Source organism: Mustela nivalis (assembly GCF_964662115.1).
Source record: "Mustela nivalis genome assembly, chromosome: 7".
NCBI classification, from domain to species: domain Eukaryota; kingdom Metazoa; phylum Chordata; class Mammalia; order Carnivora; family Mustelidae; genus Mustela; species Mustela nivalis.
The window spans coordinates 30,167,913-30,193,464 of NC_139026.1; the positions used below are offsets into that span (position 1 = coordinate 30,167,913).

At 37.4% G+C, this 25,552-nt stretch overlaps 1 protein-coding gene across 3 annotated transcripts in view; it reads left to right on the forward strand.

Moving 5' to 3' along the window:
• Nucleotides 1-23,942, forward strand: part of KITLG (KIT ligand) — a 91,487-nt gene extending 67,545 nt beyond the window's left edge. For 2 of the 3 annotated variants that reach the window (XM_082738865.1, XM_082738864.1), the window contains 4 exons: nucleotides 9,341-9,450; nucleotides 10,111-10,178; nucleotides 11,241-11,317; nucleotides 18,648-23,942. In XM_082738865.1, the coding sequence (XP_082594991.1) occupies nucleotides 9,341-9,450; nucleotides 10,111-10,178; nucleotides 11,241-11,280 (218 nt within the window). In that variant the 3' untranslated portion in view covers nucleotides 11,281-11,317; nucleotides 18,648-23,942. Of the gene's footprint in view, nucleotides 1-9,340; nucleotides 9,451-10,110; nucleotides 10,179-11,240; nucleotides 11,318-13,768; nucleotides 13,985-18,647 lie in introns of all 3 variants that reach the window. The other variant, XR_014313818.1, reaches the window with a different exon arrangement.
• The last annotated feature ends 1,610 nt before the right edge of the window (nucleotides 23,943-25,552 follow it).

The window sequence follows — 25,552 nt, forward strand, 5'->3', positions numbered from 1 at the left end:
GCATCTGATGATTTTATTTACTATAAAATAATGTTAGAAGAGAATATGCTTCTTCGCCTTAAATTTATGTGCTCTTTGACTAAGGACCCAATTTCCTGGTAGTCTGATGTCCTCCTTTTAAATACAGGGAAGGTCGTTATAAAGGTCATTGGATTTTACTAAATATTCTGATCCTCTAGTTTCAAGGAAGCTGTAGAAGGAAAAAAAATCATCCTATGATCTTAGTTAAAAAAGTTATCCCTTAACTTAGTAATGGCGGGGCGCCTGGTGGCTCAGTGGATTAAGTCGCTGCCTTCGGCTCAGGTCATGATCTCAGGGTCCTGGGATCGAGCCCCACATCGGGCTCTCTGCTCAGCAGGGAGCCTGCATCCCTCTCTCTCTCTCTCTCTCTCTCTCTGCCTCCCCATCTACTTGTGATTTCTCTCTGTCAAATAAATAAATAAAATCTTTAAAAAAAAAAAAAAGACTTAGTAATGGGGTACTGTCATATGTTCAAGGACATAGAGAGGACCTACCTATAAAAAGTAATAATCAATTTAGTACAAATCCACAATACCAGTTCTGTAATTCAGAAAAAATTTAAAAACCTCTAAAATCCATTTGTTTGGGAATTTTTGGCACCAAAACCTGACCTGACCTAAACTGAGATAAGGCTGTTTATAGTCTTTCTCCTTCTAAAAGTGAATATTTATAGATTTCACTATAGAAATATTGTGTTTGATCACAGCATGCTACCTAGACTTTGCTGAGGATATTATATACAATATCTGTAAGACAGAATCTTCTAAAATCTCAAAATTCTGAATTACAAAACATATCAGATCTGAAAAGTTTTAGAAAGAGACTGTGTTAACCAGTCAAGGTCTTTCTTACTAACTACTGATTTTATTTTATTAATCTTTTCAAAGATGCAACTTTTGGCTTCTTAATTTATATTTCATTGGTTTCTCATCTTTATTATTTCCTTCTTTTTACTTTGGGCTTAGTTTGTTCAGCTAAGTTGTAGCTGAAGTCCTTAAGGTTGAAAAGTTTGATTAGTGATTTAAGCCATTCTAATTTTCTGTTGGAAGCACTTAAAGTTATAAATTTTCTTGTAAGCAACTTTAGTTGCATCCCACACACTTTGATATATTGTGTTTCCATTATTTCTTCAAAAATATCTTTTAATTCTCCATGTGATTTCTTCTTTAATTCATGAGTAATTTAAAAGTGGGTTACTTAATGTCTAAAAATATGTATTTTTTTTGGATATCTTATTGGTTTCTAAATTCTATTGTCAGAAAACATACACTGTAATCTTTCAAAATTTATTGAAACTTATGTGTATCATTCAAATAATGAGTGTAGCATTCTAAAATTTGATCAAAATGGCTGATAATGTTCAGATCTTCCAAATGCTTATTAAATTTTTTTATCTAATTTTCTTTATCAACTACTAATAGAGGAACAGTAAAAATCTTTTATTTGTGGTTTTTGCCATTTCTCCTTTTGGTTATGTATTTTCTACTTCATATTTTGAAGCTGTATTATTAGGTGGGTATAGATTAATTATTGTTATGGGTTCCCTGATTAACAGACCTTATATTGTTAGTGAAATAATCATCATTATCTCTGCTAGAATTCTTTGTCTTGAAGTGTATTTTGTCTGCGTTAGTGGAGCCAGTTTTTCTTATGCTTACTGTTTTCATGGTATACCTTTCTTCTTTTCAACCTACTGTCTCTATTTTTAAAGATCATCTCTGGTAGTCAGTGTATAGTTGGGCCTTGCTATTTCAGCTAGGCTGTCTTTGACTTTTAATTAGAGTATTTTATCCATTTATATTTAATACAGTTATTGGTATGGTTGGATTTGGGCCTATCATTTATTTCCTATTTGCTTCATTTGTTTGTTTCTCCTTTCCAGATTGATTTTGGGTTAATTTTGTTAATTTTATTTTCAATAGCTCTCTTTGCATTATTTTATGGTTGTTTTAGGAATTACAGTATACATCTTGCAGTGTTCTACTTAATATTGTAGCACTTAAGAAAAAAATATGAGAATCATCTTTTGTGCTGTGTTGACATATAGATCTACATAGGCTATAAGCCTCACTATAGTCTTATAATTATTGCTTTAAGCTATCCTATGTCTTTTTTAAAAAACAAAAGAATATAGTTGTCTTTTATATTTACCCATATATTATTTCTTAAACTTTGCATTCCTTCTTGTAAACCGAACTTTCCATCTAGTGTTAATTCCTTTCAGTCTAAAGTACTTCCTTTAGTATTTCCTGTGGTGTAAATCTACTGGCAACAAAATCTTTTTTTTTGTTGTTTTTTAATTAAAAAATGTCCGTGGGGGGGGCGCCTGGGTGGCTCAGTGGGTTAAGGACTCCACCTTCGGCTCAGGTCATGATCCCAGGGTCCTGGGATCAAGCCCCACATTGGGCTCTCCGCTCTGCGGGGAGCCTGCTTCCTCCTCTCTCTCTGCCTGCCTCTCTGCCTACTTGTGATCTCTGTCAAATAAATAGAATATTAAAAAAAAAATAAATGTCCATGGGGCACCTGGGTGACTCATTGTGTTAGTGGCCATCTCTTGATCCCAGCTCAGGACTTTATCTTTGGGTCATGAGTTCGGGCCCCACATTGGGCTCTGTGCTGGGCATGGAGCGTACTTAAGAAAAAAAAAAATGTTGGGGCACCTGGGTGGCTCAGTAGGTTAAGCCACTGCCTTTGGTTCAAGTCATGATCTCAGGGTCCTGGGATGGAGCCCCGCATCAGACTCTCTGCTCAGCAGGGAGCCTGCTTCCTCCACTCCCTCTGCCTGCCTCTCTGCCTGCTTGTTATCTCTCTCTGTCAAATAAATAAATAAAATCTTTTAAAAAAAAATGTCTTCAGTACTGCAGGTGCTTTTTACTGGATACAGAATTCTGAGTAGTCAGAATTTTTTTTCAGTCCTTTAAAGATGTCACTTAATTGTCTTCCTGCTTTTATTGTTTTCTGAGAAAAAGGCATCCAGAGTTTATATTTGTTCTAATATGTACTGGGTCATTTTTCCCTCGGCCTTTCAAGTTTTTCTTCTGTGTAGTAGCTTGACTAAGATGTGCCTAGGACTGGGTTTTGTTTTTTGTTTTTTGGGGTTTTTTTTGTATTTTTTTTTCTTTTGTGTATTGTCAAGCCTCTTTGATACATAAGTGTATTTTCCCAAAATCTTGGGGAAAATTTGTCCATAACTCTTTCAAATATTTTTCTTCATTTTCTCTCCTCTCCAAAAGGAATCACACATAGTATATTTAATCACACCCATAGCAATCACATATTTATTAGGTAGTTTGATCTTGTCTCACAGATTATGGAGGTTTTATTCAGATTTTTTTCTCTCTCTCCCCAATCTCTCTGTTCACCAAAATGCATAATTTCTATGCATTATTGCATAAAAATTATGGAATATTTATGCATTATTGCAAATATGCAATAATATGCATTATTGCAATATTTCTTATTGTTTTCAAGTTTCCCTACTCTTCTGCCATCTGTAAGCTGCTGAACATTTCATTCAATACATTTTTTTTTTCATCCAATACAATTGTTTTTAATTTTTTTAAAACCAGTTTTGGTTCATAGCAAAATTTAGGGAAAGATATAGATTTCCCACATACCTCCTGCCCATACCCATGTGCAGCCTCTCCCGTTATCAATATTCCCCACATAGAGGGAATATTTAACCTTTGTTAAAACTGATAAACTTTCCTGGACACATCATAGCCATTCAAAGTGCCTATTTTACATAGGTTTCAGTCTTGGTGCTATACATGCTATGGGTTTGGATCTAGTACATTTTTTCATTTCTAAGTTTGTATTCTAAAATTTGCGTTTAATTCTAAAATTTGCATTTAATTTTTTATTGTATATTTTCCTGCTGAGATTTTCCATCTGCATATTCATTATGATATTTTCTTTTTTGGCCCCTGGATGTATAGTTGACCTTTGAACAACAGGGGTTTGAACCACCTGGGTCCACTTGTACACAGATTTTTACAGTACTGCAAATTTATTTTCTCATGATTTTCTTGACATTTTCCTTAGATTATTTTAATATATATAATAGCTATAATATATAAAATATGTGCTGTTTGTTATCGGTAAGGCTTTCAGTCAATAGTGGCCTATTAGTAAAGTTTTAGGGAAGTCAGAGTTACATGTAGATTTCTGCTGTGCAGGAGGCTGGTGCTCCTAACCTCTGCATTGTTCAGGGGCCAATGTTGTTCTGAATCTCTGAAGTTCTCATCTCCTGATCTCAACATACAGGTCATCTCAGTGTTGGTATGTGTTGACTGCCCCCAACTCCCTGATTATGGGTTGCATTTCCCTTTAAGTGGCTGGTTATTTTTGAATACATGCTGGATATTGTGGATATTATGTTTATGAGAATGTAGATTTTATAGCATTTCTTTAGATACTTCTGAGTTTTATACAGATAGGCAGTTCAGTTAGTGGCAGATTATCTTTATTTTCCTTCCCTGTCTTGTTTTTGAGCTTTCTTAGAAGGAAGGGGGAACATAGGCTTATTGCTAAGGCATAGAATTTCTAAAGTACCTCTTGAGTGCCTATTATTCTCCCCATTCTGGCTTGTCAGAGCTCCTTTGTCTCTGATCAACAGTCAAGATCATAGCTTCCCAGATATTGTTTATTGCCAGGCTTTGTGAAGTCTCTTCCTTGCATGTACAGCTTATTTTTTTTAACCATTGACTTAGGGAGGTTCCTCCAGAGATTTCTGGTGCTCCTTTTCTACACAGTTCCTTTCCCACCAATAACCTTGCCCCACAAACTCCAGACACATCTGCATCCCTGAACTTCAGTCTCTGATTCCTTATTTCTGTGAAACTACTGAACCCTAGTTGGGTTCTATCTTTCATACCTCCCAGCCAGAAAATGAAGACAATCATGGGCCTCACCAGATATGTTTTTATTCTAAGGGATTACGTTCTTGAGCTACCTATTGACTAATGTATGAAGGTAACTACCTCAGGTAATTTGTTTAGTATAACAGTTATTTAGGTTGGGAAGGCTAATATGTTATTACCATGGTTGGAAGCAAAGGTCTTTTCTACTTAACCTCAAAGGACATTGAATATAAAACACCTATTCATTTTTTTTATTACAAAATGGTCAGCCTTCTTTTTTTGTTTTACTTTCCTTTTTTCCTTTTTATAAAAAAAATATGAATCTTGCATAATTTGCAGCTTTTTGCCAGGAGACGTTACTCATTAACATGGCACTTAGATACCCATGTGCAAAGGCTTGCTCTTGTAGAGTTTACCTTCTTGTAAGAGAAAGTCCTAGTATTTTTATCATATATATATATTACAATATATATTATAATAGAAGTATGTCAGTGTTTTTAGTCATATCATAAAGGAGATGAGACTTTTTGGAGGGATATGGCCAGGGAAATTTGAAGGGAAATTTGCAGGATAAAATCCCAAAAAGTGGTCATGGTAGCTATATGAAGGAGTCCTGAGACATGAGTGTTTTTTTATTATGCCATGATTCTCCCTTATTAGAAGTGTTCAAGTTATCCAGAAAGAGTTGTGTTTTCAAAATAATAGTAATTTCCTTTGTATCAAGCTAAAAGAATGTTTAAGATCCTTGCAGACTATATTTAAATGATACGGAAGTTATCCTTACTTTGACATTACTTTATTCATCTTCTAAAAAGACAGTCTTTGAGTCAGACTGCCTGGGCTTCTATATCAGTGTTGGCCCTTGGATAACTGTGTGACCTTGAGCAAGTTAATCTCTCTGGACTTGCCAGTCAAGTGAAGGATGAAAGTACCTCCTTCATAGAGTTTCTGTGAGTTTTAAATGTGTCAACACACACCAACTCGGAGCTATGCCTTATTTATAATACATGTTCATCATTATTAGAATAATTAGGTGCACCAAGGCTGTGGGTCAGTACTTATGGCAACCTGCAATGAGCTTTGAATCTGAATTAAGGAGGGGTACTGATTTGAAGGTTTTCTAAGCACCAAGAGGTCCATGTTCACAGGCATGGTGATGCCTGTAAGTAAAATCATTTGAAAAAGCAGGTCAGCAAAATCATAGCACAGTTTTTTGTGTTCTGTATTTGAACAGATGTTGGGTATTATTGGTCAAACCAAACAAGTCAGTTTCCATTAATTTTGGACATTCATAATAAGGAGACAGAATTATGACAACAAAGCCCAGAGATGTGGGATTACTCAAATCCTATCCAGATGAGCTTCCTCACCCTACAAGTTTTATGTGGCAGTCTTTACATGAAAGCAAAGCTTTGCTACTAGCTTGGGCATCTGTAGGGCCAAATACCCACCATTTGGCCCTGAGGCACACAGTTCAAATTTCACTGATCTCCAGTAAGTAGCAGCAGTAGCCTTGGGAGTGAATAAGCCTTTTCTGATAACATTCTTTTTTTCTCTCTGCTAGAGGGACTGTAGTATTTCTGGAAAGAACCAAAGGCTGGCTATTAAGCTCTTTGCATTAGGGAGAAATAACAAAAGCAAAGCAATATTGACTCCTCCAGGAGGTGAAGCTCAGTTCCTCTGGTCCATTTCCCCTCCCAGTCTTTACGAGGCCCCCTCCTCCCTCTCTCTGGCTGGTAGACTGCTGCAATGTCCTCCCTCTCTCCTGCAGGTAGACTGCTGCAATGTGTTAGTCAGGTTCTGGGACTTTGGGGCCAGAGTTCTGGGGGTGGAACTTTTAAAGTAGTTAAAAAGTGACTACTGTGGAAGAGTGAGGTGGGTGAGTTCTCTTTAATTAGGTCTCCTGTCCAGCATGGATTTGTTTGGAAAACCTTTAGGGGCTGTCCTACCTGAGAAAGACGGTGAGCAGGGAATCCCGGAGTATCTCACTTTGGTAAGCCACTTCTGCTTGTTGTTAGTGGCCCTGGTCTTTCCTGTGGTCTGAATGGCTCAAGTCAAGATTTGGCTTTGGGAAAGAACAGGAAGAATTTATGATGTTGCTTGCCTTGATTCTAGGGCCTCTGGTAGCCGAGTATATGTAATAGAATTCTCCATAGCACCATCCCAGCTCCTTTGTTTTTGACTGGAGTCTGGGGACAAAAATATTAATAGCTTCCTTTGTTCTCTGTGTATATCTTCGTGAGGGGACCCCTCTCGGATCCCTCCTGGTCAAATCTATCATAACCACACAGCAGTCCCAAGAGACACTGTGGGCCATAGTGCTGCAGGAATTTTTTTTCTCCGTCTGTGCCCATGGTTCTTAGTCATGCCACCTCAAAAAATGAAGAGGTAGACCAGACAGAGTGGTGGGCAGCAAAACAAGCTTTAGTGAGTGATAGCAAAGTGATAGTACAGAGCTCCCAAGGTAGGAGAAAACCCAAAGGGGTTGCCACGGGAGTTTCTAAGTCTAGGTGTTTTTATGGACTTGCTGACAGGCTGGGTCAATCTGATGACCACTGCCTGTCATCCAGTCAGGGTTTTGTCACATGGGAAGGGAGGGAGGATTTCTTCCACCTCAGGGTAAAGTCCTTTTAAGGGTGGTTTCCTCTTCCTGGGGGTTTGGGGGAGGGGCTCCTGTCCCTGCCTTCAACTATCCTTCATCAATAGCACAGTGGCCCTCAAGGAGAATTCAGACTTGTTACTAGAATACAACCACAAATAGCCAAGTTATGTACAGATAGTGATATGAAAACTCCTAAAATGTCAAGAATTGCTTATAATTCTGAGTCCATTTTCTGAGAGAAAATACTTTTATAAATGGTAGTTAAATTCCAGACTAATATACACAATCTTTGCAATAACCCTTAAAATAGCTGTATTAGTACAACAATGGTAGTACCACCAATCGATTATACCAAATTCCACGTTGTAACTCTTTTTTTCTAATGAAAGAATTGATGTTGAATTCTACTTTAAAATGCCTAAAACTTATTTCTCACGAGGCTATAGGATGGTTGGGGTGGGGGGCGATCAGAAGATACGCTAGTCTAGTCTCAAGGAAGTGATGTGTAGTAATATGAAAGGAAGACCCCACTTCCCTCCCCATCGCCCTTTCTTAAGTGTAAGGGGCACCCATGACTCACCCTTCCCCAACACACACACACACACACACACACATTTCCTATTAGAGCCCTTTGGAAATAGGAATCCAGCGATTAGTGAATTCCATGCTCCCAGTTTACAAATGGTGGGGAAATGGGCAATTCCTATTCTCTCTGTAGTAGATAAGATTTGTTTCTGGCCTCTCAGGTTAAATCTGTAAGTTCATGTTCTCCCTGTAAATGTTTACACATGTACAGTGGTTTGGATCTTTTATGTTATGTACTTAATATGTTAAACAGGTGACTATAGGCTGACACCATATCCCAAATGTTGCATAATATAGCCCCAAACAATCATTTACCTTGGATTAGTTTGCATTTGATCCTATAATTGCTGAAAATATATAATTTCTAAATGTATTCCTTCACCAAAGGAAAACTGAAGACTTCCGGTTCTTTTCGTACAGGTCGGCACATGTGTCTGTGTCTCTAACAACCAGGTTGTTCCTTGTAAGGAGACAGAGAGAAGAGAACCTTGTGGTAGATGGTAGATGTGTTTTGTTTAATTCATGAATCATTTTGCTGCTCACGGAGGAGCTGAGCAAGGTCAAAAGGAGTCCTAAGTTAATCTTACATGTTTTTTCCCTCAAACAGCACCCCCCCACCCCCGCCCAATCTCTTGCTGTGAGAAGACACTGGTATTTTCAACCATTCTTTAGTGTTTAATGGTCTCAGGCTTTCCAACATAAAAGGTCCGAAAAATCAAACCTTTAGTCCTTAACACAGAGCCGGCCACGCTCTGACATCCAGTAAAGGTATACTGCGGATGTGATGAGGAAACGCCATGGCTCATAGCTAAGTCCACTTAATGACTTACTACTTGTGACAGGCAAAGCAGCTTAATGCCTACTGTCCTCGATCCGGGTTGCAAAATGTCCTTTTCCAAATTTCTTGGCAAGATGTGAAGAGTGAGAAAACAAAAAAAGTTTTCGAAGATAAAGTCATGGAAAATGGATTTGCTCGAGCGTACAAATCGCCTTTAGGAATATGTCATCTGTGTTCCATGTGTGTCAACATCAGCCACGTCAAAGATCCTTCTGTGGCTTTTCTTTTATTTTTCAACTTAAAGTGTTTTGGAGACAACATGGACTTGTCTGGCTGTCCCAAAACAATACTCCGCGGAAAAATCAGGGTTCCAAATATTTTAAACAGAGCTGGGTCAAGAGTACGTTATGGCAACAGTTGGGAACAACCATAGGTTAAGAGCAAAACCTCTGTCCGGGATGTGCCGCTCACCACTGCACTGTTGAATTACAGGGAAGGCCGCAAACCCCCTTGGAGACTCCAACTTGCAGTGGGCAGCCATGGCCTTGCCAGCATTCTTCTCTCTTGTAATTGGGTTTGCTTTTGGAGCCTTATACTGGAAGGTAAGGGTTGCTATTCCTTTTTTATTCTCCTTGATCAAAACTTCATGAACTTTAGATATTTATTTGTGCATACTTGATTTACATAAATGATTACCAAACTGACCTTTTCTGAGAAAAGGTCCTACCTTAACTTAGTCTCAATAGACTCTAAATCTAAAGGTTTTTCCCCTTATTCCTTATCATGCTTAGGAGACAATCCTCCCACTGCTGAAAAGGCACACTTAAGAAATGGGAACTGATTTTCATAGCCCACAGCAAATAGAAAAAGGAAGAAATAGGTTGCAAATCCTATAATTTGCTTTTAAAGCCAAACAGAAGTGCCATTTGTGTTATCTGCTATTTTGGATTTCTCTTCTTCTGTTCTCTTCTCACAGAAACCTATCCAACATTTTGAAATGCACTAAATCATTGTGGTTCAAATTTTTGAACTGTCTTTTGAATTTGATACTACTTTTTCACCTCCAACCCCCTAAAAAAGTTGATAATATGGTGCATTTTCCATATTTTTTTATTGCAGAAGTATTTTATATGCTGCATGCTGGGGGGGGAACCCTGATATTGGAGTTATTGACATAAAATATACAAGCTGATACCATTAACCTCTTGAATATTATACAATTCATTGATATTTTTATAATACATATCCTGTTCTTTTCCCAGAAGAAACAACCAAATCTCACAAGGACAGTTGAGAATATACAGATTAATGAAGAGGATAATGAAATAAGGTACTTTATTTGCTAAATATGTGCAGAAGTAAGCTTGACAGTTGCCATTTCACCAACCATGCACATGCTTATATGTCTTTAAGAAGTTACTTGCTCTGCATGGCATTTCCCAATGCGTATCGGTGATCTTTATCCACATTTCGTACCTCTCACACTTGCTTCGGTGCCGCATCTCCACTTACCTGTAAAAGACCTTCACATCTTGGTGACCTATCTTCAGGCATCAGTAGTGATCCTCTAGGCTCCCTTTCTCTAAGCAGCAGAATCTTGCTTGGATGCCCCATCCCAGGGCTCTGGAGGCTCACCTGCACATTCTCCTTCATTTCCATGCCACCCATAGGACTTACTGATTCCTCCTCCCTGTGTCTTAGCTCTTTGGCAATAGTATTCATCTTCATCCATATCTTTATGATGTCTTGGTTGAGCTGCCACAGAACCTTGCTTTTCCTTCCCCTTTCTAAACCGTACCCTTGTCTCCTTATGCCGTAAACCCCGGTTCATGAGCTTACCTCCTAGTCAGGATACTGGCAGTGACTTTCTTTTGCATCCTTGATATATATGGCTTCCCTCTAGCTTTTGGAGCACTTAACTCTTCTCAGTCTGTTTAGTATTTTCTCCAAGACCAAACACAAAAATTGTTTTGAAAACTTTGCATTTACTGTAGCTGATGCTGATCACTTTTACCTTACCCCATATTGCCTAAATATTAATATTTTGCTTTACCTCCAGTTATAGTTTAGTTTGGCATGTTACTTTCTCTTCAGTCATGCCTTTGTATATACATATACACGTATGAAGTACAGATAGGAATTTTTAGTATGTGTACATGCATAGGCAGATAGAAATATTTAGTATGTGTACATTACTTGCGAAGACTATATTGAGGCAGATAAAGTCTTCCTTCTTCTCTTCAGTATTGTTTATGAAGGTAAACTTCCCACTCAATTTTGTCACCTTTTCTAACTGTATTTACAGAAAAACTGCCTTTTACAATGCCAAGATCACGGTATCCTGCAGAATCTCTGTCCAAAAGCAAATAGCATTTTTCTCTCTGTTTTTCAGTATGTTGCAAGAAAAAGAGAGAGAGTTTCAAGAGGTGTAATTGTGGCTTCTATCAACACTGTTACTTTCGTACCTTGGTAAGTTTTCCAAATTCAAGATGAAAGATTTAAAAAAATAATACAACATCTTAGATGCTTAAACTCAGAAACAAAATATAGTAAATTGACTATTAAACTGATGTCAGTATGTTAGCGGAAGCTGTTACAGTGAATTACATATGCACAATTCAGTTACGTGTGTTCGACATTTTGAAAGACAAGAAGAGAATAGTGGTCCTGATTAGTGGATTCGTCTTGTGTGGGAGGTATACAAAAAATTAACAGTGGAGTGTTTGCTATTTAGAGGCCAGAAAAAAAAAAAAATTTAGGAAAGGGGAAAAAAGTTAGGACTAAAGTAATATTAAGAGAGGAAGAGTAAATAAAACCCATTTCAGCTAGGTGTGGCTACTATAACATAATAAAAAAAGTATCTCAGGGGATGGCTGGGTGGCTCAGTGGGTTAAAGCCTCTGCCTTCCGCTCAGGTCGTGATCCTGGGGTCCTGGGTTCAAGTTCTGCATCGGGCTCTCTGCTCAGCAGGGAGCCTGCTCCCTCCTCTCTCTGCCTGCCTCTCTGCCTACTTGTGATCTCTGTCTGTGAAATAAATAAATAAAATCTTTAAAAAAAAAAAAAAAAGAGTATCTCAGAAGCTGAAACAAGTGAATGCCAAAAATGTTTCCTTGCTATTTAAAGGAAAAAGAGACAGGACCAAGGTATCTTAAGGGATCAGGAGAAGAAAGTTGTCAAGGTCAAGTGCTGCCTGCCACGGGACTGGCAGTCATTGTGCCTCATCCCAGTCCAGAGCCCAGGATGCCGTAAACATAAACCAGAAACAGAGACCCATTGAGATCATGAAGGACTGTGGAGGGCTTGTGGGAGAAAAGAGTAAGAAACCATGGCCAGGAGGTGCGGATTCTCCTGTTTGCTCTCCTGTCTACTTTCTCAGGGGCCCAGCTGCAGGTTCCAGATGAGCGGGGTCGGGGAGGGGCTGGGGCAAGCACCACAGCGGCACTAACCTGACCCAACCTCAGTTCCTGCTCCGCTCGTTTCTACCTCCACCGCCAACTCACTGCTCATTGTGCTGTGGCTCTGGGGTCCCAGGCATTTATCAGAGTGGAACATGAGTGTCCTCGCATTTTCCTCAGTCTTTAGTTCTTTCCCTGCATTCCCTCCTCATCAGAAGATCATTTACTCTCCGGGGTTCTTCGATAGATGGTCTGTTGGTGAGCTTTGCCTTTGCTTTATAGGTCACTGTCCTTCCAACTTCATTTTTGTCCCAGATTCAGAAATTTATCTCCAGATTGAACCGTCCCAGGGAAGCTGGGTCACAGAGCTTTTTAACTCCTCCAGGGGCTCACTTTAGTAGCTGGAGAGCATTTTTCAACAGCCACAAATAACATAATATAATAATTATGTCACATATTTCTCTAACCCTTTAACCCTGCTATTACAGGGACTTCTAAATTAGGCCTTTAATTGGGCCCTTGATCCTATCCAAAGTATAAACAGCACCTTTTCCCCTGCCCTGCTCACCATCTGACCTTCTCTCTAAGCTCATGTTTTCTGTCAAACAATGTTAACAAGTAGATATTTTCTCTTGATACTTTTTATTTTCTGGAGCAATACTCTGCAAGGTGAAATCATAGGTTTCTAGAAAACATAATTTCTCTGCCCTTCAACCCCAACATGAGCCTCGCAGGAGGTTCTCTGCCGTTTCACTTCCCTAAAGCTAGACATCCACAAACCACACATTACATGGTTAATTGAGTCTTAAAGTCTCAAGTAACGTCCTCTGTTTGGTTTTGGACTGCATTGATCACTGGGATCCTCTTTTGGCACACAGGTCTTTAATCATGTGGTTTTTAATTGAGGCATTTATCCTGTGACATTTGGAAAATGGATTATGATGGGAAAACCCAGGGCACGTGTTTAGGAGGGAAAACAATTGCGTGTTAAAGCAGCCATAGTCAAGCAACTGGGGTGTAGTTAGGGAGAGGAGCAGAGCTTGGCTGGTTCTTGCCATGTCTCCTTCACAAGTGACTCTCTTGTAACCTCTGTGTTGTAGACCCTCACTCAAGGCTTGTTGAAAGAGTGTGACAGGGTGAATAAACCCGGAATGAACATTTAACCACTAGTAAGGAAGACAGTCCTTCTGAAGTATGTTTTTTTTTTTTATTAGTTTACAAGACGAATAAGTGCTAGAGACCGGTTGTGACACATTATGCCCATAGTTCACAGTGCTGTAGTGTGTACTTAAATAGGTGGAAAGAGGGTAGAGCTCACAGTAAGCGTTCTTACCTCAGTAAAATAAAGTTTTAAAAATCTTTAAGAAAGCAAAGTGGGGTTTCTTTTTATCGCATATGTGTGCACGCATGCGCACGTAATTTGCTGAATTGGGTCAATAGGGAAGTAAAATCTCCAAAGTAAGGGGAAGGAGAGTTGTGGGAAATGACAGTTTTTCTTAAAAGTAAAATACTGTTCATGTTTACAATGAATCAAGCTGGGTTTAAAACGAAGCTCTGGATTGATTAGAAATGGGCTCCTCACACATTACGAGTGGTGAAATCAGAGGTGGCATTCTCCTTCATGTCCACTGAGCTCGCTCAAGACTGAACTCCGGTACCACCACTTCAAAAAGCCGACTTCCCAAATTTATGGCCAGCTCATTATATTTCATGTGACAGCTCATACATCTTGAAATGCCCATGTAATACACACTAATAGGACTTCTCAATTACTTTTATAGACGTTTTGTGTCCTCTGCTAAACCATAAGCTCTTACAGGGCATGATTTGTTTCTGAATTTCATTTTGGAATCCCACCAAACTACATAGCTTATTATACTTGGTGCATGCAACTGATGAATAAATATTTGTTGGGAAGGAAAATGGAGAAGATGGGAATCTCAGAATTGCATTAATGTGAGAACAAAATTTATGAAAATAAAAACAAAAATAGACACAGAAAGGATAAGAAAAAGACAAAAGATCCAGCTCGTCATCCTGAATCTACAGACCCTAAATTCAAAATGTATAGGTATCATGTGTAGTCATTAACTGAGTACCCATCGTGTAAAGCCTTTTGCTGGTCCCTGTATCAGCAGAGGTTTTTAAAACCTGCCAAGGATCTTGAAGTATAATTTGGGAAGAGGGGTGTGATAAAGGAAGAGGTTGGTGAGGGCAAAATATAAGGTGGTAGGAGAGGAAATATACCAAGAAATAAAATAGTAGTAAAAAGCACCAAGATTGAAATGTCATTCGCAGTTCTTGCTATGCATTTTTAAAAGTAGGTATAATTTGGATTATAGCCATTTTTTTTTTAGCTTACAAGGAAGGGGGAAGTTCAGGGAATGACTCAGATATATGGCAGGGATTTCTCCCTGAAGTGTAGGTTTCACCAACTAAAACAAATTAAGATAAATATTGTAGTACTACAATAGAAAATGGAATAGTTAGTTCTTTAAATGAAATAACCCATAATTGGAAGATGAAGAGAAGGAGGGTTTGGTATTTTAAAAACGAGGAAAGAAGGTGGAAAGATTATAAGGTAATGAGCTGGAAACAAAAAAATTTGGCTCTAAATGAAAATAGACTAGAGTGGTGTCTATTTGACACCGAACATGAAAATATCTACACAAAAAGCTAAAAACAGACTTAATCACGAGCTGATTTCAAGTATTCCTACATGGCATCCCACAAGAATTTTTCATTTATTAGCAGTATATAGCCATTTGAGGAAGAAAAAAAAGAGAGTATTTATAGGAAAATTTTGCTCTTCATTCTTCCCACAAATGTGATTCCAACACACTCTAGTAAGTAGGTACATGGTTGGATGCAAAGCTTAATATAACCGAGTTATGTCCTCAGATTGCTTATAGCCTACAAAAGGAAATAAGGCAAGGCATATGCATAATAACCTACTTTTAAAAGGAAACTAGAGGTTTATGAACTTAAAAAAGCAATGAAAAGAGCTTACAAGGCAAATGCAATAAGAGATCAAAGGCAAGACCAATGCTTACGTTGCAGAGGATGTGTCCTTGACATAGGTGTGGAATGGATGGACCTCCTAGAACTATACACAGGTATACCCATATACAGTTGCCTTATCTGAAAGGAGAGAAATCACTAGCAACAGGAGAAAGGCTTCATCACAAGCTAGATGTTGGAGGTGGCAGATATACTGAGCCAGATCTTGGATGATGGGTAAAATTTTAATAGCAATAGGAAAGGAGTCGTCTGGATACTGCAGATGGCATAAACTGAGTCAGGGAGGCCAGAAGATGCAGAGAGTGTGTTCAAGAGCCCATTTGTACAGTTAGTTAGACTCCCAGTGGAAAGTCACACATGAAGGGTTAAAAGGCCGAGAGAAACAACGAAATGGACGTCAGTTTGAAAAATTCCAAGTATAGGACATATACTTTATGGAGTCATGTAAGGAGATGTTGGAGGGTTGGAAAAGATGTGAGTGATACCATAGAGCCAAGGTTTAGGAAAGTAATGAGAAGTTGGTGTGGCCAGATTGATGGTTGGAAGCAGTGAGCTGGAGTCATGGAGTTCCTTCCACCGTGGAAGCCAATCTTCCAAACAGATGAGAGAGAAGGATGACCTGGACTAGGGTCAGGGCCATGGAAATAGGAAAGCATGAACCACTTTGGAGATATGCAGTAAAAGAATCAACACATTTTGATTACTGGTGAAATGTGAGGCTCGACATCACAGGTAGTATTCAAGGATGATTTGGGGCCTATGGGACTAACCAGGTAGTGGTGCCATTCAAAGAAAATAAGGGAAGGAGTGTTAAGAAATACTGACCAGTGGCCAAATCTGTTAGACTGGAGATTCAAAGAACAGTCAGGGCTGGAAGTAATAGATTTGGGGTTTGGGAGTCAGCTACAAAGAATTTTCATTGAGACATTGGGAGAAGGACTGCATCATCACACCCAGTTTGGTTGACTGTAAATAGTGTGACTTGGTAGACACTAGGACAGCAGTGTTTAATGAAACTCCCCAGCATGGTAAATGTTGAAAATAATTATTACAATTAGGCTGGTGGAGAAATTCACAAAAGAAACACAGCCTGGACATTTCCTGCAGACCTGAGCTAAGACAGGAGATAATAGATCCTAGAGTTGAAATACGGATGACCTTGAGTCAGGTTTAGTCATTTGGCACACAGGGCTTGGCAAGATCTGTGACTCTTTACCAGATGTTTCCCAAGAATTTCCGGAGCTTTGGAAGATTTGTTTTTGAACCTCATCTGTAGACACATTATAATATAGAGGATAAGAAGGGATTAGACTTGGGTTCAGGACTTGGCTCTGCAACTAGATAAGCTGTATGTCCATTGTCTTAACCCCTGGTTTTTCAGAGATAGTTAAGGGGATAATATGACTCACCCTGCTTATTTCATGAGGTTGTTGCTAGTATCTAGGGTATCATTATAAAAATTGTAGTTTTTGTTCTATGGGAGAACAGTTGTCAAACCTTCAAGTTTATTTTCTTTGCTAAGAGACCTGGGGACAAAATTAGAAATAGATTTCCATTTTTGCTTCTCTACTTAAGTTTAGAATTTTAAGCTCTTCTAGCTTTTTAAAAAATATATATCCTTTGGCTTTTGTGTGTGTGTGATTCCCTTTTACTTTTTAAATCAAGCTTTAAAATATCTGCTATATGTTTTGGATTTCTGAGTTTTCTTAATGTTTCTTAATTTTTCTTTCAGGATTTAGTTCTCTTTTCCCAGGTGCAGGTTCTCTAGTTTCTGGAGTTCTCTGTTTGGTAAATTGTCATGTAATATGGTTTTTAGAATATTCATTTAGAATGACTGGATAAAAATACTGCACTTCTTATCACTTATAGTGTGGAATTTTACACAATTTACTTATAACCTCTGCACTGATCTCAAATATTTAAAAACTGAGATTCTGGGATTGATAAGGACAAAGAGAAAGAGTATTGAGTAGGGAAGAAAAAGCAACATACATATTCATTTAGGGGTTGCAACTGGAAAAAAAAAAAAACAGTTAAGGAAGTATAGATACTTGACTTGAAAGTTGAAAATCCTAAAGCAGAGCCCAAAACTTAGTGGTTTAAAACCAGTTCTGAAGAAATGAAACATTGTCTAGGTTTCATGTTTCAACAAGTACAATAAGCTCTGTTTGGCCAAATGAACCTCCCCAGAGGCTTTGTCAGGATCTGGTGCCAGGATTTCTGTCTTTCTTTTCTTGGCTGACAGTATTGAAAATGAACATGCAGCTGCTGTTCCTCAGTTGAGAGAAGCGATGGCATGAACCTGGCTGGGCAGTTAACACACTAGCATTGCTCAGTGACCACAAGGCTGCTGTTTGTTGGTGGTGATCAGCTTTTCCGCTGGTTATCTCTTTCATGCTACTCCATTTCTCTCTAGACACTGCCTGGGTCTTTCAAAGCCTCTCCCCTTACCTACTACCTTCTCATGGCCTCATTAGAGAAATTCAAGGCTACAAGATAACCCTCTTACCACAAATGGAAACAATCTGTGGTATGCAAACCGGTAAACAGGTGTGAAAGTCACCGGGTATGCATTCAACCATCCTTATGTTCAAAGAATATTTACTGAGTATCTCCTTTGTGTCAGGCACTGTTCTAGGTATTGGAGCACAGCAGTTAAAAAGACAGACAAGGGCGCCTGGGTGGCTCAGTGGGTTAAGCCGCTGCCTTCGGCTCAGGTCATGATCTCAGGGTCTGGGGATCGAGTCCCGCATCGGGCTCTCTGCTCAGCAGGGAGCCTGCTTCCTCCTCTCTCTCTCTGCCTGCCTCTGCCTGCTTGTGATCTCTATCTGCCAAATAAATAAATAAAATCTTTAAAAAAAAAAAATTAAAAAAAAAATAAATAAATAAAAAGACAGACAAATGGAGTGCCTGGGTGGCTCATCAGTTAAGTGTCTGCCTTCAGCTTAGTTTATGATCCCAGGGTCCTGGAATCAAGCCCCACATAGGGCTTCCTGCTCAGCCAGGAGTCTGTTTCTCCCTCTGCCCCTTCCCCTGCTCACTCTTGCTCTCTCTCTCTTTCTAAAGAAAGAAATAAAATCTTAAAAAAAAAAAAAAAAAGTGGCCAAAACTCTGTGTCCTCATGGAGCATACAGTCTAATGGGTGGAGAGACTCAAACAGTAAGATCATTTCAGATAATGTTAAATGTTAACAGGAAGATCAGAGAGAGTGACTAGTCATTGCATTTGGGGAAAGATTTGTCAAGTGCTTTTAGGCTGTGTAAGTGAAGCAGTTATTTTAAGTCTATGACTCAATCTGGAGTCCTATGAATTCAGCTTTTGAGAATGAAAAGGCGGCAGAAAGCAGATACACCATAACCTCTCTCTCTTTTCTTTCCTCTCTAGGCGGGTAACAGTTCATGTTTGCTTCATAAATGAAGCAGCTTTAAACAAATTCATATTCTGTCTGGAGTGACAGACTGCATTTTTATCTGTTCTTGCTACCCATGACTCTATGGATGATTCACAAATTCGAACAAAGTGTTTTACTGTGAAACTGGCGCTGAATTAATCATCTATAAAGAAGAACTTGCATGGAGCAGGACTCTATTTTAAGGACCTGGGGGACTTGTGGTCTCATTTAGAACTTGCAACTGATGTTGGGAGAGAAAGCACGTGCCCCAGACTGCATGCACCATTTTGCATGCCTCCAGAAGTGTCTAATTGCTGAAAAGCCACATAGCTTGATTTTCAGTTACAACCTGCAGCTCACAGTTATCTTGGCCTCTGCAAGTAGATTTCATCCTGAATAGTGGGGGGTAATAATTTTTCTCAAAGGGATCCAGAAAAAAATTTAAAAACAAATGTCAATAACATCAACAACTCTACATAGAGAAAACAGTGGGGATAAAATAATGGGAGTAGACAACATGTCAGCCTTGTAGATGCTAATGAATGGTCTGGGTCTGATCTCGGTCTCTTCTCGACATAAACCTGTATCCCATTAGACAAATGGACATGGTTAGCTGGATCTAACCATGACTACGAGCCAGTATTGAATTAGAACATTGATGTCATCAACAAAATGAAACACAACCTACAGAATGGGAGAAAATGATTGCGTATCATGTATCTGATAAGGGGCTAATATCTAAAATCTACAAAGAACACCTACAGCTCAATAGAAAAATATATATATAATTTAAAAATGGGCAGAAGATCTGAATAGACAGTTTTCCAAAGAGGAGCTACAGATGCCCAACAGATAAATGAAAAGTTGCTGAACATTAGTCACCAGAGCAACGCAAACCAAAACCACAATGAGAGATTCCCCCCATATCTGTTAGAATGGCTATTATCTAAAAAGATGATAGTAAGTTTTGGTAAGGATGTGGAGAAAAAGGAAACCCTTGTGCCCTGTTGGTGGAAATGCATATTGGTGCCATCACTATGGAAAATTTTGAGTTTGCTCAAAAAATTTAAAATACAACTGCCATATTATCCAGGAATTCCATTTCTGGGAATTTATCCAAGGAAAATGAAAACTAATTCTAAAAGATGTATAAACCCCTATGTCCTTTGCATTATTTACAGTGGCCAAGATATAGAAACAATTATATAAGTGTCCATCAATGGGTGAATGGATAAAGATGATGTGTGTATGTGTGCATGTACCTATATGTGTGTGCACACACACACACAATAGATTATCATTCAGCTCTAAAAATGAAATCTTATCATTTGTGATAATATGGATGGACCTTGAGGGCATTAGGCTAAGTGAAACAAGTCAGAACAACAAATACCATATGATCTCTTATATGTGGAGTCTAAAAAAATTAAAAAAAAGACAAAAATACCAAGCATACAAAGAAAAGATTGGTGGTTGCAAGGGATGGGGTGGGGTAATAAATGAATGACCTAGGTTTTTTATTAGTTTAAGTTGAATAAAAATGTAAAAATAATAAGCCCTTCCCCCAAATATTGATGCCTTTACAGAGAGGAAAATTTCCAAAAGACTTAGGACCCAAAGCTAAGAACACTGAATATCAGGACGGTCACTGAGGAACACATTCAACACCCTTTCCCCCTGCCACTATCAGAGTGTATAAATTGTGCTTGCAAAATATATTATGAAACGTTTATATTCTAAAAATACTACAGAGTTATATAAAAGGACTACAGAGAAATTGCTGACTATATGAAGGTGCAATTTTCAATTTACATCATGAGAGAAAGTAAAAATAAATTATATTTAGTATCTAAGAAAACCACACCCACATTATAATATGGGTATTGAAAACTAGGTTACTTGGCTTTTATAAGGCAGCAAGGAATCAGGAAATTTTAGTTATTTCTCATATAATCACCATTATCAGCTTAAAGGATCCATTTATTTAAAATTAGTCACTGTGTATTCATTAATGTTTATGAAATAAAGCTAGCGAGCTTTACATAGTTACACATGTCAGTTTGCTATTTAAAACATGTAACAGCATTTGTCCTATTAAGAGTGAATTTATAAGAATTCCAAAGATGGACATCATGCTTTTAAACTAAAGTTGTTAAGACATTATGTGAATTTCCATTACCAATTTTTTATAGGCAAAGAAGCATCTGACTGAAATGAATTCTTACGGTTTATTTTGATGAAGATACTTTTACTATATCATGAACAGATACATAAAGGAATCCAAAGCTCTCTATTGTAACCTAATTCTTGTTATAACATTGTTGTCATGTTCTACCCCTCAGATGACCATTTGCAGTGTAGTGATTAAAAAAAAAAGAAAGAAAGAAAGAAAGAAAGAAATCATGAAAAACTGTGAGCTTTCCTTTGATTTCAAAAGTCCAAGAATTTCTAGCCTAGTTGGATTTTAGATTATGTTCAAAGCAGATCTAAATCAACTCCAGTGAAGTGGCCTTTGCTCTATTTTTATACCAAAGAGCCCAGATGCTTTCTGTGAGCCCTTCCTTCTCTAAAGTGCTGGGGTTCCTTAAAAGGTAGTCATTTCTCTAAGATACAACCCAGGTGCTTTGGGAAACTTCATTGACTTATTCAGGCCCTTAAATATCCCCTGATACAATCGATTAGTAATAAACCCAAAGATCAGTTTATTTGCTGAAAGGACCTGTCTCAGTGTGTGACATTGGTTATTTTGAGGAAAATAGACATAAATATGTCTGAATTATATGTGTAGGTTAGGTGTAGATTGAGAAAATTGATACTTCTCAGTTTAATTTGATTTATTTCACCAATGGTTTCGAATCGCTTAGTCATGAGAAAATGCTGTTTTGTGGGTTTGAGAGTACAAGAAAAACACTTTTGTTCTCAAAGCTAGGAACTGGGTTTTATCACTTAAGGAGATGGTTCTAATCAATAGACTTAAATAAACGAATTCAGCAAGTTATAAAATATGGCATGGTAGGCAAGGGATAATATATTCTGCCTAATTAAATGCATTGGTTCATTGAGAGTTGCGTGAATTACCAATTTTTAAAACACTAAAGTTTGATAAAATGCATGAACAGTAGAAAAAGGCTGAACATTATTTTGGATGCTAGCTGCTTGGGAATTGCCATATCTGCTTTGAGATAAATATATAGATAGATATATAGAACTATATATCTTTGCTTTGTTTTATCCAGTACATGTGCTGAATATCCTTCAGAAATCATGGAAAACTCACAACTGATATTATAAACCATGAAATCACCTTTTAAATTGGTGCCATGTATCTGATAGTTCTCTTGTGTAACATTTCAAGACTGCCTTTTAAAATGATCTCAGAAGTCTGCAGATTTTAAATTATACTAAAAGCTTTGCACCTCTGGTGGAACAGAAGCCTATAAAGAAACTGGCTCTATGATAAATGGTGCCTGTTCAGTGATATCGAAGTGTTGTTGGATTTTGTATTATAATCTTAACTTGTTCACCACACTGCCACTTTTAAATGAGTCAGACAAATTGTTTTCTTTTTTTTCAACATGATAATAGCATAAGTACCCTATTGTCTTTACAAAAGGATTAAGTATGTGAAGAATGAAAATGTACGAGAAAGTATGTGTTTATAATGCAGTGTTTGCTTTTAATAAGAATTAAACACATTTCTTTGAGTATTAAAGTACTTTGGGGCAACTGTGGCATATTTTGGTATTCTAGTTCAACTGAGGTTTGAAAGTAACAAAAAGCATTCAGAATTCAGCTATCTCTTAATGTGTTTGTGCAGCTGGGTTTGGGTTTCAAAATGTAATTCCAATGTGAGGCCTTTAGCCATTCCCACCCATTCTTTAAGAAATCTTTTTCAAAAAGAGTCTGGAACAGCGAGGTGGTTGTGTGGGAAAATTGTCAGAAGCCTCCCCTCTGCTGTTAACTGATGTGGGTTAAGTCACCTCTTCTCTTTGGATCTCAATTTTTTATTTATCTTTATGGTCAAGTTGGAGGTCACATCACCTTAGGTATGAGCCCTATTGATATGTGACTGACAAAGACGATAAAATAGATCTGGAATTATTCCATATAAAATGTTCAACTCTGATCTCTGTGAATAAGCAATTTGAACATAAAAAGTCATTGCTATTCTTGTCTGTAATGTAAATAGGATCCATTAGTAAAAGTAAAATTCAGTCTCATGTAGGGTGAATTGGATAACCATTTACACAAGAGATGGCTTTTTCCTTTGCTTAAGTAAACATTTTTGGATCACCTCTGAAGAACGAAAACCACAATTACATTTTAGAAAGAGATACTATAAGATATGTGTAACTTTTAGAATTGCACCAAATTAAGCTTATTTAAATGCTCTCATTTTATTAAAAGCTTAGAGCACAAAATGTAAGATGCTCAAAGTTTTTGAGTGCCAAGAGATCATTTATAATCCATTTGGAAAGGGGTCATCCATAAATTACATTTTAAAATTAGAAAGTGGTATAAGAATTTTAATTAAGCCAGCTTGTCTTTGAAACAGTATTATTTTATGAGATTGGCAGTAAAATATAAACATTCAGATTGAAAGTCTAGTAATTTATGTGTTTGATCACACAATTTATGATGTTGCTGCTTTCCATTAACAAGTCTGGAAATGCCTTTGTTACAGATAAAATAATGGTACTTTCATTTCCTAACAAGATGTTTTAGAAATAATTTATATTAAAGTGGATATTCATAATCCTAAAATGTTTCCTAAGCACTGTAAATTTATAACTGTCATCTCCAACTATGTCCTTATGATGTTATTTTTAAAAATATAATTAAGATAATTGTTTAAACTAAAAACCATAGTATTTTCAATTACTTGATTTCTCAGCTGTAAGACTCAAAAATTTTCAATAAGAATATCCTATTCTATATTCTAAGGATTAATGTGCGATTATAGTGTCCACTTGTCACTATTTTTTAAATCGATGGACTTGAAAGTATTCAAACATGTAGATGGATGCATAGATATATTGCTAGTTCAATCATAGATTGGAGTTTGCATATTGTAATGTAAATGTATGTCAACACTATTCTAGTTTATTATGACTGAAGTGTAAGTAAATAAAAAAGGTTGTAAAATGTGATGTGTATGTGTATATACTATATGTGTACTTTTTAAACTAGGTTTATGTCCTGACCCCTTTTTATACAGGTTGAATTTGAAATTACATTATATATACATATACTTTATTGTTCTAAATAAAGAATTTTATGCACTCTCAGAAGTTTTCCCTGTTGTTTGATATCTCAAGGCTATCACACATATTTACAACATAATTGAAGGGGTCCTTGTCTGGCAGTCAGCTGGCCATCCAACTCTTGGTTTTGGCTTAGGTCAATAAATTGAGCTCATGCTCAGCAAGCAATCTGTTTAAGATTTGCTCTCTCCCTCCCCCTCCTGCTTGTGTCCTCTAAAATAAATAAATCTTTAAAAAAAAGTTTGAGCATTTATTAAGCTAAAATCAAATTTTTTCTACAAAAACTCATTAATCTAGATTTTGTTGCCATATGAACATGAGATAAATTATTCCAATTTAATAAATATTTACCAGTTACTGCCTTTGATTACCTGACCCATTAAATTAACATTGTTTGATCTCAACATTATTTCTAATGGGGAAAAGATGTGAAAACCACTGTACTTTGTAAAAAACAACACTGAAGTAATTACCTAAGTGCCAAGCTTGGAGCATGTCCTTAAAGCATGCAAGAAGGAAATGGATATAGATTAGGCAAGATTATGGAGGAGTTAATATTTGGGCTAAGATTTACAAGGGTGAGACAAATTTTGACAGTATTATACCCAGTTTGAGCAACACTTTCCAAAGCAAGAAGCAATAGAATTTCTTAGCTTATTCTATCAAAACAAGCCAGCATGCCCTGAGCATGTAATACAAAAAGAGATAGAGAAGAGCACAGTCTTGGATACCACAAGGAGGGTATTCTTAGGGACCTTGGGAAACTTCCCATTGTGAGAAGAAACTTCCCATTTCTGAGAAGAGGAATGGCGAGATGAAACACCACGGTGGCTCATGCGATTTAGGCAATAAATCGTTATCTTGCTTAACCTCTGGTTGGTTTTTGATTCTTGAGACCACATCCCCTAGTTTTATGACACAATAATTTTTCACCCATTTCTTTCCAACTTTGCTGATTCTGCCTCCTCTGCTCAATGTTTATATTGCAAACTTTTGCCAATATAAGCCTAGACAACTAAATAGCCTCCTACCTGATTACACATCACTAGCCCTTTTTCAATCAGTTCCTTAAGTTAGAGTGAATAATTCAGAGAAATCTGATGTTACTTTTCTCTGGTTAAAACATTTAAATGATTTCTCATTACTTTCAAAGAGAGCCCAAATGCCTTAACAAGGCCCTGCTTGGTCCATCTCATTTTTTGGGGGGGGATTAGGGGTGGGATCGGTAATTGATTTCTTTCCCCTTTAAGTCATGAACATTGTGAGGGGTACAACCATGAATATTTATACCACTGTAATTCCCTAAATTTTAATACACATTATAAATGTATAATTTAAAAAATTTGAACTGAACAGATATTACCTAATGTCTGATAAATTATTTTCTATAATGTTTTATTATGAACAATTTGAAATATATATAACAGGCAGAGTAGTATAATGAAACCCTATGTAAGCATAACTTAGCTTCAACTCGACTCAACTACTGAAGGATCTTGCTTTATCTAAGTCTGCTATCTATTCCCCTTCTCCACTGCCCCTTCATATTTTATTTTTAATTTTAAAAAACATTTTTTCTCAAGATTTTATTTATTTATTTGACAGACAGATATCACAAGTAAGCAGAGAGGCAG